Source organism: Macrotis lagotis, chromosome 2, assembly GCF_037893015.1.
Source record: "Macrotis lagotis isolate mMagLag1 chromosome 2, bilby.v1.9.chrom.fasta, whole genome shotgun sequence".
Classification (NCBI taxonomy): Eukaryota; Metazoa; Chordata; class Mammalia; order Peramelemorphia; family Peramelidae; genus Macrotis; species Macrotis lagotis.
The window spans coordinates 8,359,385-8,373,600 of NC_133659.1; the positions used below are offsets into that span (position 1 = coordinate 8,359,385).

At 38.2% G+C, this 14,216-nt stretch overlaps 1 protein-coding gene across 2 annotated transcripts in view; it reads left to right on the forward strand.

Moving 5' to 3' along the window:
• Window positions 1-14,216, forward strand: part of LRRC40 (leucine rich repeat containing 40) — a 41,267-nt gene that overhangs the window by 3,993 nt on the left and 23,058 nt on the right. The window contains exons 2-9 of one of the 2 annotated variants that reach the window (XM_074221196.1): window positions 655-836; window positions 1,221-1,294; window positions 3,225-3,354; window positions 5,263-5,386; window positions 7,531-7,673; window positions 10,827-10,999; window positions 12,680-12,770; window positions 12,891-12,936. In XM_074221196.1, coding sequence (XP_074077297.1) covers window positions 655-836; window positions 1,221-1,294; window positions 3,225-3,354; window positions 5,263-5,386; window positions 7,531-7,673; window positions 10,827-10,999; window positions 12,680-12,770; window positions 12,891-12,936 — 963 coding nt within the window. The other variant, XM_074221197.1, reaches the window with a different exon arrangement.

Here is a 14,216-nt window from a genome sequence, read left to right on the forward strand (position 1 = left end):
TAAAATATTCACGTCTTTGTTCCCTAGGGATAATTTGTCAATATTGTTTTTAGTTTTTTGTCTCTATCTTACTTAGGTTACAGGCCATATTTGTATTGTAGATTCAGTGAAGGGTCTTCTCATCTTATTGCAAACAATTTATGTCATATTGAAGATAGTTGGCCTTTGGATGTAAAATGTTTCAGCCAGATCTTTTTAAAATAAAACTGATTTTTGCTCAAATAAAACCAATTTTTTTTATGCTGTATAGAGTCATAGAACCAGAAAGAATGGTTAGCAGTGTCCATTTCTCATTTTATATACATATGAATAATTCGTTGTAAATCCGTATTTATCAAAAAAGGGGAATGACAACTTCTGATCACCTGATAACTTGTCTCTCTGCTGAGGATTTAAACTTAGTTCCTGTGACTTCAAATTGATTGTTTATTCTCACTGTACAATACTGTCTCATTATTCCTTATCCTTTTTTTTTAATTTACGTATAGAAACAAGTTTGAAATAGCTTTTTTTGATGCTGTATTGACTGTGATTTTCATTTTCATAAACATTAATATTGTTTTAATTATGTGTTAATATGCAGTTGTAGTCATATATTAATGTATTTACACAAATGTCATTACAATTTTTTCTTTTCATTTTGGGGACAAATAGTTCCTCAGTCAGTCTGGAGAATAAATTTGGATGTCCCTGAGGAAGCGAAACAGAATCATTCCTTTACTGCTTCTGATCGATGGTGGGAGCAGACCGATCTGACCAAACTCATCGTATCCAACAACAAGCTTCAGTCGCTTTCAGACGACCTCCGCCTTCTGCCTGCACTGACTGTACTTGATGTAAGTTAATCGACTGTACTTGATTGAAATATAATCTGATATGGTAAAGAGAAACTGCAGCTCCACTTATATGCTGAGAGGGAAGCTGGAAAGGAACTGGCTTCCAATTCCAGTCCACAGGAGGCAGGAGAGAAGGTGAGGCTAAATTCAAGTTTGGTATTTTGGAGGGGCTAGGGCCTCACAGCTGACTGAGGCTTCCTGGGCAGGGATACTGTCTCGGCCCTGAGGACCGCAGCTTGTCCTCTTCTTCTCATTCCTGGTCATGGGGTCCCCGGCCCTGCTCTGCAGAGCTCCTCATTTACTGACAAAGGATGATAAGGGGATTGTGGGTGGTGGGAGAGGAAACACATGTCACTTGGGACTGAGTTTTTGTACTTGTTGCAGATGCACGATAACCTGTTGGCATCCCTTCCTTGTGCCATAGGTGAGCTGGAGAATCTTCAGAAGCTTAACGTCAGGTAAAGCCTGATGGGGGAGGTGGAGACAAGGTATCTATAATGTAAATGGGAGGTGGTCTCATAAGATCTGAGCCATGTAAGGAGCCTGGGAGGGTCAACTCTGATCTAAATCTTAAAGCAAAATCAGGGGAGCCAGGAGGTCAAGGGATGGCCAGGACTGAGGTACCACATGGGGAGAGAGGGAGTGTGAGGACTGGCACATGGGCATGGAATGGTTGAGTCCACGGAGAGGAGAAAAGAGGAGGAAGAGCAGAGCGGCAGGAGGACTCAGCAGATCAAACTGAGCATTCTCTCTTTGTTTGATCCTAGAGGCAGTGGGGCACATAGACTAGAAGTGATCAGAGAGAGTCTTGAGGGCATGATCTGACCTGCCCCTTAGGAAAAAAAAAAGTTTGGTAACTGGAGGGGGGAAAGATTGGAGGCAGCAGACCCCCCCCCAGCATCTAGGGCAGTAGTTCAGGTGAGAGGTCATCAGGACCCATACCAGGAGGGGAGGCCACATTGGAGGAGAGAAGGGGGCACACTGGGGAGCTTTTGTGAGCCAGTCCATAGAGGTGAAGAGTGCAGATTTGATGGAGTGGTCTCTAGGGTGCATGCCCAGGCATCCCATGGGATGTCCTGGGGAGGAAGGCCTCCTCAGCCAGTGAGTTGGCCTTCAAAAGGCAGGCAGGTGGGTCAGGAGGGGCACCCACAGGGCCAGGCCTCAGAAGGGATTTCTGGGTAGATTCTGCATGGAGGGGAAATAGGCAGGTTCCCCATGTGCTGGACCTGGCAGGGTTTGAACTTTGCTGAAATGAACAGGGAACAACTGAGTATTTCTGAAAAGCTGAGAGACTGCTATCATGAGGTCTCTGCTCTGTCTCACGTTGGAAGGTGAGGTGGGGCAGGGAAAGAGTGGACACAGGATGGATGACCCAGGAGGAGACAGTGGCAGGGGTAATAGCAGCTGGTTTTCTGAATCTTTTAAGATTTGCAAAGCCCTTTACATCTCATTTGTTCCTTGCAACTACTCTGGGAGGAAGGTGCTCTCATTCCCATGTTACAGATGAGGGAACTGAGGCTCAGAGAGGTCCAATGACTTATCCAGAGTCCTAATCTGCATCTAAGCAGGATTTAAACTCAGGTCTTCTGCCTCTCCCCAAACTTCACTTTCTGACAATAGTACAGAAGAGGAGTGGTAGGTAAGAGAGATTTTAAGCCAGACCTTAGTCATTTACTGGTTATGATTGGTGAAGGAGAGAGACAAGACAAAAAGAAGCTGGCTGTTGGAAAGACAGGGTGAAGGGTAGAGCCACTGGTACCAAGGCTGAAGGAGACCCATGTCCAGCTTCTGACTGAATTAATGACAAAGGTTATTAAAAGGTAATTTACAAATTACATTATTTCCTTTTCTCTCTTGAAATGCTGCAAAGGCCAATTATTACTGTCTTTTTTAAGTGTATGGTGTTGGGAAAGAAAATAAAATTACATTTAAAATAACAACTAATGGGGCAGTTAGATGGCGCAGTGATTAGGGTATGGGTCTTGGAATCAGGAGGATCTGCGTTCAAATCTGGCCTCAGACACTTGGGCTGTGTGACTTAGGCAAGTCACTTAACCCCATTGCCTTAAGCAAATAAACTTTTATTTATTTATTTTTTAGGTTTTTGTAAGGCAGATGGGGTTAAGTGGCTTGCCCAAGGTCACATCGCTAGGTAATTATTAAGTGTCTAAGGTCAGATTTGAACTCAGGTCCTCCTGACTCCAGGACCAGTGCTCTATCTACTGCACTACCTAGCTGCCCCCAGGTAAATAAAATTTAAAAAAATAAATAACTAGTAAAATTTTAACAGGGCTATGTAGTTTGCTAAGAAAAATGACTACAAAATTTTACTGTGTTTGTGAAGGTTTTTCTTTGACGTGTTTAGCATTTGTTTTTATCTATTAATAGTCATAACAAACTGAAAACACTACCTGAAGAGCTTCTAAAACTCAGAAACCTGAAGGGCTTGTTTTTGCAGTACAATGAATTGACTTGCGTCCCTGAAGGATTTGGACAACTGCACAAATTAGAGGATTTAGTAAGTTGTGTTTTTCTTATGTGCTTTTCCCTTGAAAAAATTTGCTCAGCCTTCTTGGCTCTTGCAGAGGAATCCTCTTTGAGCCTTGTTACAAACCAAAGTCTTCATCCTCCTTCACCATCTTTTTTTCCAACCAGGGTTAAGAACCCTCTGGATGCTAGATGAGACATAGATGAATGAGTAGGAGAGAAGAAAGCCAGCAGACTTAGAAAGTCCAATTAAAATTTACTCTTGGCATTTGAGACCCAAAGAGAGCATTCGACCATAGAGGGGAAAAAAAGCCAAACCTGGGGTCAAATCCTGTCTCTGATGTTGACTTTCTTTGTGACATGACATTACTCCTCTTATCAAATGAATGAGTTGGACTCTGACCTTCTAGCCCAAAAGGTCCCTTTAGCTCCAAATCCATGATCATCCTAGGTTCGTAGGTGTATTTAACGTTTACAGTGCAGGACAGTTTTGGAAATCTTGCCCCTAAGGGTCACCAAGTAGACCTGTAATTTCCAGTGGAATCGTGTTTAATTTGGGGCATCTTACAAAGGCCTTAGCATTGGGGAAAAAATTAAAAATGACCAACAATTTGTAAGAAGAGAAAAAGATGTACAAATTATAAAATACGATCCTAACTTGAGATAAATAAATATGCTCTGGTCCTGTTAGTTGACTGATTAGTGGCTCTGCTGTAGCGGCATGTCTTTATCCTGCACATAGAAATGGCAACAGTAACGAGAAATTTGAGCTCAGTGAGGTGTAACTAAATCCTCAGACCTCCAGTTAGTTAACCATCATTGTTTTTGCTGCCTGAGGATAGAAAGCATTGTTATGTCAGAATGATTGAGGATGGTGGGAAGTACTATTCTCAAAGATTTTTAGTAATGACAGCTGAGGTCTTCAAACTGGGCTCTACATGTTATAATATGTGCTCCTAAAATAGTTTTGGCACGTTAAAGATCATTGCTGCAAACCATTTTTTAAAATGACAAGACAGCCAGCATCTGTCACTGGCAAACTCTTTACTTCCTCCAAATGTGAGTCTGAATTAGGAAGCTAAAGAAAGCCTATGAGGTACAGAACCACTTCAGTCTCCTTGTTCTCATCCTTCAGTGCCAGCAGACATACAATACTTAATTATTCCTATAGCATTGAATTGGAAAAAATAAGAAAAATAATGGCCAGCATCTGGGCACTCAAAAGGAACTTTAAAACATCCTTCACAAAATTGCTAAGACAGTAATGTAACAACCTGGGCACCCTGGAATGATGTGGGTATTAAGAAGAAGGGACTTGGGAAATTAGTTAGGCTGTCTGGGCTCCATGGAAGGCAAGAATTGGCCAAACTGGGAAGTTTGATGCAAGGTTTGGTTGACCCTTGACAAAGAGGAGGAAGGAAGAACACTTGTTCTGACAGTATGTGGGCCATTCTTTCATTTTCCAATTTTATTTGTGAAAGTCAAAAGCCAAACACTTAATCGATTCTTGGAACTCCCAGTAAAGCCAGCAAAAGATTCTTTTAGGGTACACCCATATTAAAGAACTTACTGTCCAGTAGAGACTTTTAACATTTCCAAAAAAGAAATTTCTAGACTATTAGTGTAAAGTGAGATCAAAGTTCTTGATTTCAACCCATTTCCTGCTAAAGGGAAAGCCTTGATGATCTCCAAAGGCAAAATTAAGTGTTAACATTGGCTTTATATAAAATACCTGATGAAAGTTCAGTGATTTTTTTTTAACAATTCCAATTAAGAGGTGATAGTTGGAGAGATGGGAGCTTAAGGAAGCAATCCCTTCCCTGATGAAATCGTTCTTTCCCAGAATATGCTTTACACTGCCCACAAGGATCTCAAAGTTGTGTGTGTCCCTTGGTAGGGAGGGGTCATTTCTTAATTTTATTTTTACTTTTTTCAAAAGGATCTTTCTAACAACCGTCTGACAGCTGTTCCAGCTAGCTTTTCTTCTCTTTCTAACTTGGTGCGACTCAATCTTGCCGGAAATCAAATGAAGGACTTGCCAGCAGAAATCACTAGGATGAAAAGTAAATTTACTCCGTTTAAATTATGTAAAATTGCATGTAGTATTTCACGTAACTGTAATAAAGTATTTTGCTAATTGGAGATGGACAAGTATGATAATGGTTTTGAAGGTGCTTAGTGTTTCTTACCTCTTCATAGGTAATAGAGCACTTTGGCACTTGGAGGGAGAAAACATAAAATTATCAGGAAGTCAGTTTTGCAAAACTAAAAAAGAAAAATAAAATCATTAAAGTTAAGGTGGGCTTGGTTCACCTGTAGAGCTGAGCAGTTAATTGGTTTTCTAGAGGTGAGAGGTAGAAAACCACTACTTTCCCATGCAGCTTTCCCTACAGAAGACCCAAGGAATGAACATCTTTTACCTGGATTCCTGGGGGGGGGGGGGGGGGACCTTCTTCTGGGACCTAGATGCATTGTCCTTAAGAACGTTTGCACCTAAAAAGATAAACAATTTAATTTTTATACTTAAAAAGTTAAACAATATAGCTCTTTAACAGAACAGTTCTACACCCAGCCAGGGGAAGCATTAAAATGACCTCATGGGCACCATGGAGTTGTCGAAGCAGAATGTTTCTCTGGCAGGTCCTTCAGACTGGAAAGGCTTTGAGTCCAGTCCCGGGGACATGCTCTGCTGTCATCCAGGACTAGTAGTCTCATCACTTAAAGGAAGGTTACTGGGGGAATGAATTGTTTTAGCCACAACAACTCACAGAACTGTCCCTAAGCATAGAGTTTGCAATCCAGTCTATATGGTGGAGAGTTTCCCTGTGGAGCTACATTTTAGTTCCTTGAAGTAAATATTTTTAAAATAATATTTTAGAGTCAGTTTTAAGTATAATTTGATACCTTTCTCTATAATCTTCCTATTTTTTCATTTTACCCAGAATTTAAAAATTGGAATAAAAGCCTTTCCAGGGGATTTGACCCTAACCTTATACCTGGCTTGATCCCAAACTGTCCGTGGTCCACTTATCTCTTGTCCACTGGCTCCTCATGGTCAGCCACAGGTTATGCTTTACCTTGCTCACTTAGGCAATTTGAATTCATCACTTAGAATAGAGAAAAGAAAGAGAAAAAATAGTTATTGAATTATTTTTTGACAGTTTTCCTCTTCGTTTCACTGCGTTCCCATCAGCTGCAATTTCAAGTTCCTGTGCTTGGCTGCTTCTTCATTTTCATGTTTTTAAAAAAAATTCATTTTATATCTTGTTTCTTTTCCCATTCACTCTCTTGTTTGAAGTGTGTCAAATATATGGGATGCAGGACTTTGCTTGGCTATCACTTGGTAGGGAACTGGGTCTTAGAGACAGATTTTAAAGCTATTTTCTTGAAAGGTTGACAGTAGTTTCAACTCTCTCCTCCACCAAAACCTTTGAATACTAATGAATGTAAGAAAAGCTGGGTAAGCAACCCTTAAATAAGAAGTTGTTGAGGGCAATCTAAAGCCTAGGAAAAGGACTCATTTTCTGACGGAGTTTTTTCCTGACTTTTAAAATAATAACTACCTTGGTTGGTTAGAGCCTGGTCATGACGCTGAGGTTGCTGGTTCATTTCCCCACAGGCTGAGCTGTAATATATAATGAGGAGGTAGTGCCAGTCCTTTGTTACTTCCTTACTCTAATAATTCTAAAAACTGCCAGAGTTGTGAGTGCAGCCTCGGCAGAATTCCTGAATGAAGACCTTAGAGCAGTGTGAATCATAAAAATAGGTCACCGTGATGCTAATGTCCCCTTTCTTTCCTTAACTATTCTTGTCCAAATCAGGGTGGAAAACTGAAAGGCCTTTTGTTTTTTTTAAATTCACATGCGAATTTCCTTAAATATATTCTAGCTTAAGAAAAGGATAAATGGTAGTAAGTAAAAATAATACTTTATGTATGATATTTTATATTTGGTATTTTCATATACATTATTTTCATGAAACTTAAAATTTTAGAAGACAGTGTATTAAAGCTATTTTGATAGTCCACCTAAATTTATATAATTTATTAATTGGGGTTTTTGTGGGGGAGGGGTTCATTATATGAATATATTTTGTTAAAAGTTAAAACAGATCTTCATGGTAAATTTGTTATTCATTGTTAACAAAAGTATATGAATTGGCAGGTTTTGATCATAAAAAAAAGTTTTTCATCAAGTAATTTCTATAGGATTAAAGCATTTGGACTGCACTTCAAACTACTTGGAAACACTCCCTTCTGAGTTAGCCGGCATGGAATCCCTGGAGCTGCTCTGTTTACGGAGGAATCGTTTGCATGCTCTTCCTTCATCTCTGGCTTGTGCGTCACTGAAGGTACAACCTGCAGTGTCATAGGAAACTTAAGATTTTTAAAAATGTCATCTAACAGTGGGATATGTATCACTCCCTCGAAAAGGGGATTTTTCCAAGAGCTGGAGTAAAATTATTGTCACAGATAGTACTGTTGATAAATGTTTTAGAAGTAGAAGATAACTTAGTTTTTAAAGCAGTGATCTATCTTGTTGGATTCAATCATTCCTCATATTCATCCATTAATTAGGTCTCTTAAAAAATAGAGGTTATGTTAAAGTACTTCTATATAAACATGGAAACTCAAAGTTGGATGGACTTTCAGATGTTTAATCTAATCCAGGCCTGAGTGGGTAACCCTTCTCTAACACAAAGAAGGGGAAGTCCAAGTTTTCTTTGACACTGTTGAGGATAAGGAACTCTCTGCTACCCAGGTAACATCTAAAGTTGACTTCTCTTTGGCTTTTAACTCTGTGTTCTGAAACCAAGTTTAAAAAATCTAATTTCATTTAATGGGTTGTAATTTCATTAAATAATTGTAAAAATTATAAAAAGAATCACTAAAAGATAAATGTCATTTAAATGTTAATGGTGGGATACTGACAATCTCAAATCCTTGTCACTAAAAAATCATTTCGTATTTTGATATCCTTTCATTAAAAACATGACCTTCACAACTTAATTTTTTTTAATACTTTTCATTATGAATTTCTGATATCTTAAAGATGCCAGAAGAAAGTTGAGGAAGGTCCTCTGTGGAATCACAGAGACTAATTTAGGGGAGATTATGGACAGAAGTTCAGATTAAACAGGTTAGGATCAGTTTATGAGCCAATCAAAACCCTTCCCTCCTTAAAGGGAATAACCTCCAAATTGAGCTCCCATATCTCCTTTAGTACTTAGGCCAGGCTGGCATTTTGGCGGTCAGACACTTAATTGGAGATCAAGAGATCTGGAGTCATTCATTCAGAGTGACTACATTATTAAGCACCAACTAAACTGGTAGGAACTGATTCTAGTCCTGGCTCTGCTACTAGATTTTGATTTTTTTTTTTTAATCTTGGCTAAATCCTTTAATCTTTCTTGGCCCAGCTCCCTTCTTTTTTTTTTTTTAATATCTTAAATATTTTTTTTATCTTTCTGATTACATGGAAAGATCATTTTCAACAAATTTTTTTTGCATATTTTTAAGTTTTGCATTTTTTCTCCCTCCCCCCACAGAAAGCAATCTAACATAAGTTATAGGAGGTATATCTATGTTAAACATATGTCCATATTAATCATGTTGTGAAAGGTGAATCAAAAAGGGGAAAAAATCCACGAGAGTAGAAAAACTATAATACATAAAACAAATTTTAAAAACTGAAAATAGTAAGCTTTGTCTGCTTTCAGATTCCATAGTTCCTTCTCTAGGTAGAGATGGTATTTTCCATCGTAAGTCCTTTAGTCTGTGATTATTGTGCAGGTGACATGAGCAAAATCATCATAGTTGAATATCATAGAGTATTGCTGTAAATGTATACAGTGTTCTCTTGGTTTCTGCTCACTTCACTTAGCATCAGTGAATGCAAGTCTTTCAGCTTTCCTGAAGTCCTGTCCCTCATGATTTCTTTTTTCTTTCCTTTTTTTTAAACTTGAAATTGTATTCTATTTTTCCAGTCATAGGCATCCATTTGCAAATTTATGAGTTCCATTTTTTTCTATTGCCCTCCCTTGACTCCCCCACATGTCAGCGAACAATCTGATAAAAGTTGTACATGTACATTTATGTTTAACATATTCACATATTAGTCATGGTATGAAAGAGGAATTAGAATTAAGGGGAAGGGGAAAAAAACCATGAGTGGAAAAAAACGGAAAAACATAAAAGAAGTTTTAAAAAAGTGAATATAGTATGCATTCAGACCAGTTTTTTTTCCTCTGCATATAGATGGCATTGACCATAGCAGGTCTCTTAGGGTTGTCCTTGATCTCTGAACTGTTGAGAGGAACTGTATCCATCATAGTTAGTTAATCATCTTACAGTATTGTTATTAGTGTATACAGTGTTCTTCTCCTGATTCTGCTCCCTTCACTCAGCATCAGTTCATGTAATTTGTTCCATGCTTCTCATGATTTTTTTTTTTTTTTTAGGTTTTTGCAAGGCAGTGGGGTTAAGTGGCTTGCCCAAGGCCACACAGCTAGGTAATTATTAAGTGTCTGAGGCCGGATTTGAACTCAGGTATTCCTGACTCCAGGGCCAGTGCTCTATCCACTGCGCCACCTAGCCGCCCCACTGCGCCTCCTAGCCACCCCATGATTTCTTAGAGAACAAGAGTACTCCATAACAATCAGACCATAACTTGTTCAGCCATTCCCCAGTTGATGGGCATCCCCTCAATTTCCAATTCTTTATCACTAAGTAAAGAGCTATTATGAATATTTTTGTACATGTGGATTTTTTTACCCTTTTTTGTGATCTCTTTGGGATACAGACATAGTATTGGTGTTGCTGGATCTTTGCTCTTTGGGCATAATTCCACATTGCTCTCCAGAAAGATTGGATCAGTTCACAACTCTACCCACACAGTACATTAGAGTCCTAGTTTTCCCTCATCCTCTCCAACATTGATCATTTTCCCTTTGTCATATTGTCCAGTCTGATAGGTGTGAGGTGGTAATCAATAATGATTTAGAGCACTTTTTCATATGACTATGGATAGTTTTAATTTTTTTTCATCTAATAATTACTTGTTCATATCCTTCAACCATTTATCAATTGTTGGGCCCACGTCCCTTCTAATATTCCCTTTGTTTATTGAATTAATTGCTGTTCTGCTAGCTCCCCCTTTTATGTATTTTGGTTAAATTATTTCTTTTTTTATTTTATTTCTAGGAGTTTGAAATAATTCTCTAGAAATTTTGAAATAATTTAAAAATAGTAACAAAATCTCTTAAAAGTTCCTCTGGGGATTTTTGTTTAGTTGTGAGAAAAAAAAAACCTGATTTTCATTTTACTGAAAATTTAAGCTAATTAACAAAAGAAAAACTGTGGTTCTTATCAGTAATTTGAATTTTATTCTTCAGATGATTCTAATTTGTTTTCTTCTAATTATTATTTCATCTTGAAGATAATGAATAAATTACATTTACTAAGAATAACACAAGTATGAATAACTTTGATTTTGCTTCTTGTAGGAATTGCATATTGGTGAGAATCAGATTGAAACGTTAGCTGCAGAACATCTTAAACATCTTAAGTCTATCCATGTGCTAGATTTAAAAGATAACAAGTTAAAATCAATTCCTGATGAAATTACCTTGCTCCAGTCCTTGGAAAGACTTGATCTCGCTAACAATGATATCAGTAGGTAAGCTGAAAAAAACCTCACCAAAAACCCATATCAGAAATAGTGTCCGTATTATTCAAAGAATTATTATCAAAGTGGTTCAAAACCTACGAATATTTTTCTCAGTGATTTAAATTGTATAGGACATTATAGTTAAATCTAAAATCGTTTTGAGATCTCAGAAATGACTTCTGATGCATCTTCTTTAGTCTACTTATTTGTGTTTTAGGGGAATATGAGAACCAAAATGAAATATATTTGTAATGAAGGTAGTTCATATAAGAAAGGCATATGGGTCAGAGGATAAAGAGGCAGGTTCAACTTTAAGAAAAACTGAATTCTGGTTTGCCTCCTGTCTGATATAAGGACACCGGGCTCCTTAGCTAGCCCTTCAGCTGCTCTGCACTCTGTCTAGACATGAACTGTTTCTCCACACAGAGCACAGTGCCCTCCTTGGGAAGGGACCAGCTCAATGTCTATCCTTTCATTTGAGGAGGAAGAAAAATGGGCAGACCATAATCTAGCAGATATTCTGCTTGCTACCAAAACTTATAGATATTGACTTAATTCATATAATTATGTATTTACTTGAAAATAAGCACATGTGCTTTGTTATATTCTGTTAGTGCATTTGGTTTTGTCTGATAGCAGTCAAACTTGTTTTCCCACTTCTTAGACAATGAAATTGATGAATCGGGTTTTTTTTTTTGTTGTTTTTTTTTTTAGGGTTTTTGCAAGGCAGTGGGGTTAGTGGCTTGCCCAAGGCCACACAGCTATTTGTCTGAGGCCGGATTTGAACTCAGGTACTCCTGACTCCAAGGGCCGGTGCTCTGTCCACTGCGCCACCTAGCCGCCCCCTGATCATTTTCTCTTAAGAATGGACTTTATTCTTTTCTTGTCTTCTCCAAAGTTTCCTGTGTATCATTTCTCCTCTCTGACCCTTTCCCATAGACACAGCAAAGTTATTTAATAAAAATAAAAGTATGAAACAATAAAGCTAAACCCCACTGTGCAAGTTAATTGGTATATATTTCAGTATTGTGGCTCTTCTCCAAATCTTTATTCCTAGAGAACAGAAGCCAAACCATGTAGAAAATGGGGCAGCTAGGTGGCACAGTGGATAGAGCACCGGCCCTTGGAGTCAGGAGTACCTGAGTACAAATCCGGCCTCAGGCACTTAATAATTACCTAGCTGTGTGGCCTTGGGCAAGCCACTTAACCCCATTGCCTTGCAGAAACCTGACAACAAAAACAAAAGCAAAGCATGTGGAAAGTCTACCTGGTCACCCCAGCACATTGCAACTACTCAGAAAATATTCAGGTTATCTCTATTATTTTTTGAGAGGAATCCTTTTTATGTAAATAAATGGATGCACCTGAGTTGGGGGTCTCAGAAATTCTTTGTATTTAATTTGTAATATGTCTTCTACGACAAGTGTTTTTTTTATTTAGAGGGGCTATGGTGCCTTTTTTTAGTGTCCTCATTGCAAGCCTGAGACATGACCATTTAGGAATGACAGATCATCCCAAATTGACTTTTCAAACAAATATTTGTTTTACTTTTATAATTCAGTGAATATTAAATATTAAAATTTCTCAAAGCACATTCTTTTGGTAGTCAACTGCTTTCAATAATATGTGTATGTGTGTGTACAGTTGAATTATGTTTAAGGGGTTTTATTTTGTTTTGTTTTTTGATAGTCTGCCCCATACTTTAGGAAACCTTCCTCATTTGCAGTTTGTGGCATTAGAAGGAAACCCTTTAAGAACTATTCGACGAGAAATCCTAAACGTAAGTGTATTTTGAATTCAAGTTTATATTTTGTTTATTTCACATTCAGACATTCATGTGGATCTTCTATATGATTGCAGTGGCTCTTTCAGTGATGGTTTTGTGTTCTTCTCCATTTAGAAAGGGACCCAAGAAGTTCTCAAGTATTTAAGAAGTAAAATTAAAGGTATTATCTTATTTCCTTCTGTATTTTCATGCATGGAAAGTGACAGCCAAAGCTTTTAAGATTAAATTAATTTAATTGTATTGCTTTTAATCATTTTATTGCTAGGCGATGGGTTAAGTGGCTTGGCCATGGTCACATCACTAAGTGATTATTAAGTATCTAAGGCCAAATTTGAACTCAGGTCCTCCTGACTTCTGGACTGGTGCTTTATCCACAGCGCCACCTAGCTGCCCCTTTTAATCATATTTAATTGGAATTAAACTTCTGAAAAATTAGAATCTGGTTCATTTTTCCCCACTCATTTTCTAGGGGAAAAAAAACAGACAAAGCATGCTCTTATCTTGGGGGTCCAGATGCTTTTAAAAATATTTTCATAACTGTATTTTAATATAATCAATATCCTTTGTAATCTCAGTATTTCATGTTACCATTTAAAAACTTTCAGAGAATATCCTTGGACTTCACCAGCTTGCCTCTGGCATCCATAATACAAGGAAAATAAAGAAGCTGTGTGGTGGACTGTGTTTTAGACACACTGTAGGAATTTATATTTTTAATTTCTTTTGATTTATGCTACATTCCATAGCAGGTTAAAAAATGGAAGTCAAGAAATAGTAATAGCCAACTCCATGCTGGAGTTTGTCCTCAGTGAGGCCAAGCACCTCCTCAGAAGATCAGAAGTTCCCTTTATCCTGGGGTATTCCAACAAGGTGCAAATCTTATATTTAGATGAGGCTCCTTGGAATAATCATCTCATTAAATTTTTTTTCATTTGTACCTTTGTTTGAATTGTTGATATACAGATTCTGCCCAGATTAAGTTTGTGTTCAGAATCATTTTGGTAAGGACTGAGCCATTCAGGCAGGTATGGTGGGGGGCACTCCTTGATTCAGGCCCTGCAAACCTCACGCCCCCCACCACCACCACCTTGGTGCGTTCTTTGTTAGCTCTCTGACTCTTCCTGAGTTGGTGGTAGTGTCAGTTGTTCATTGTTTTATTTGTGTTAAATATCTATGACCCATTTGGGGTTTTCTTGGCTGGAGTGATTTTGCCATTTTCTTCTCTAGTTCATTTTACAAAAATGAGGAAACTGAGAGTGAAGTGACTTGCCCAGGGTCACACAGCTAGGAAGTGTCTGAGGCTGCATTTGACCTCCTGATTCCAGGCCTGGCACTTTAGCCACTGAGCCCCTGGCTAAGGCCAGACCCTGTGTCCTGGGAAAGGGATATTGTGACCTTGAGAAGGGAGCTAACTTGGAATGTGCTCTGAAAAGGACATTT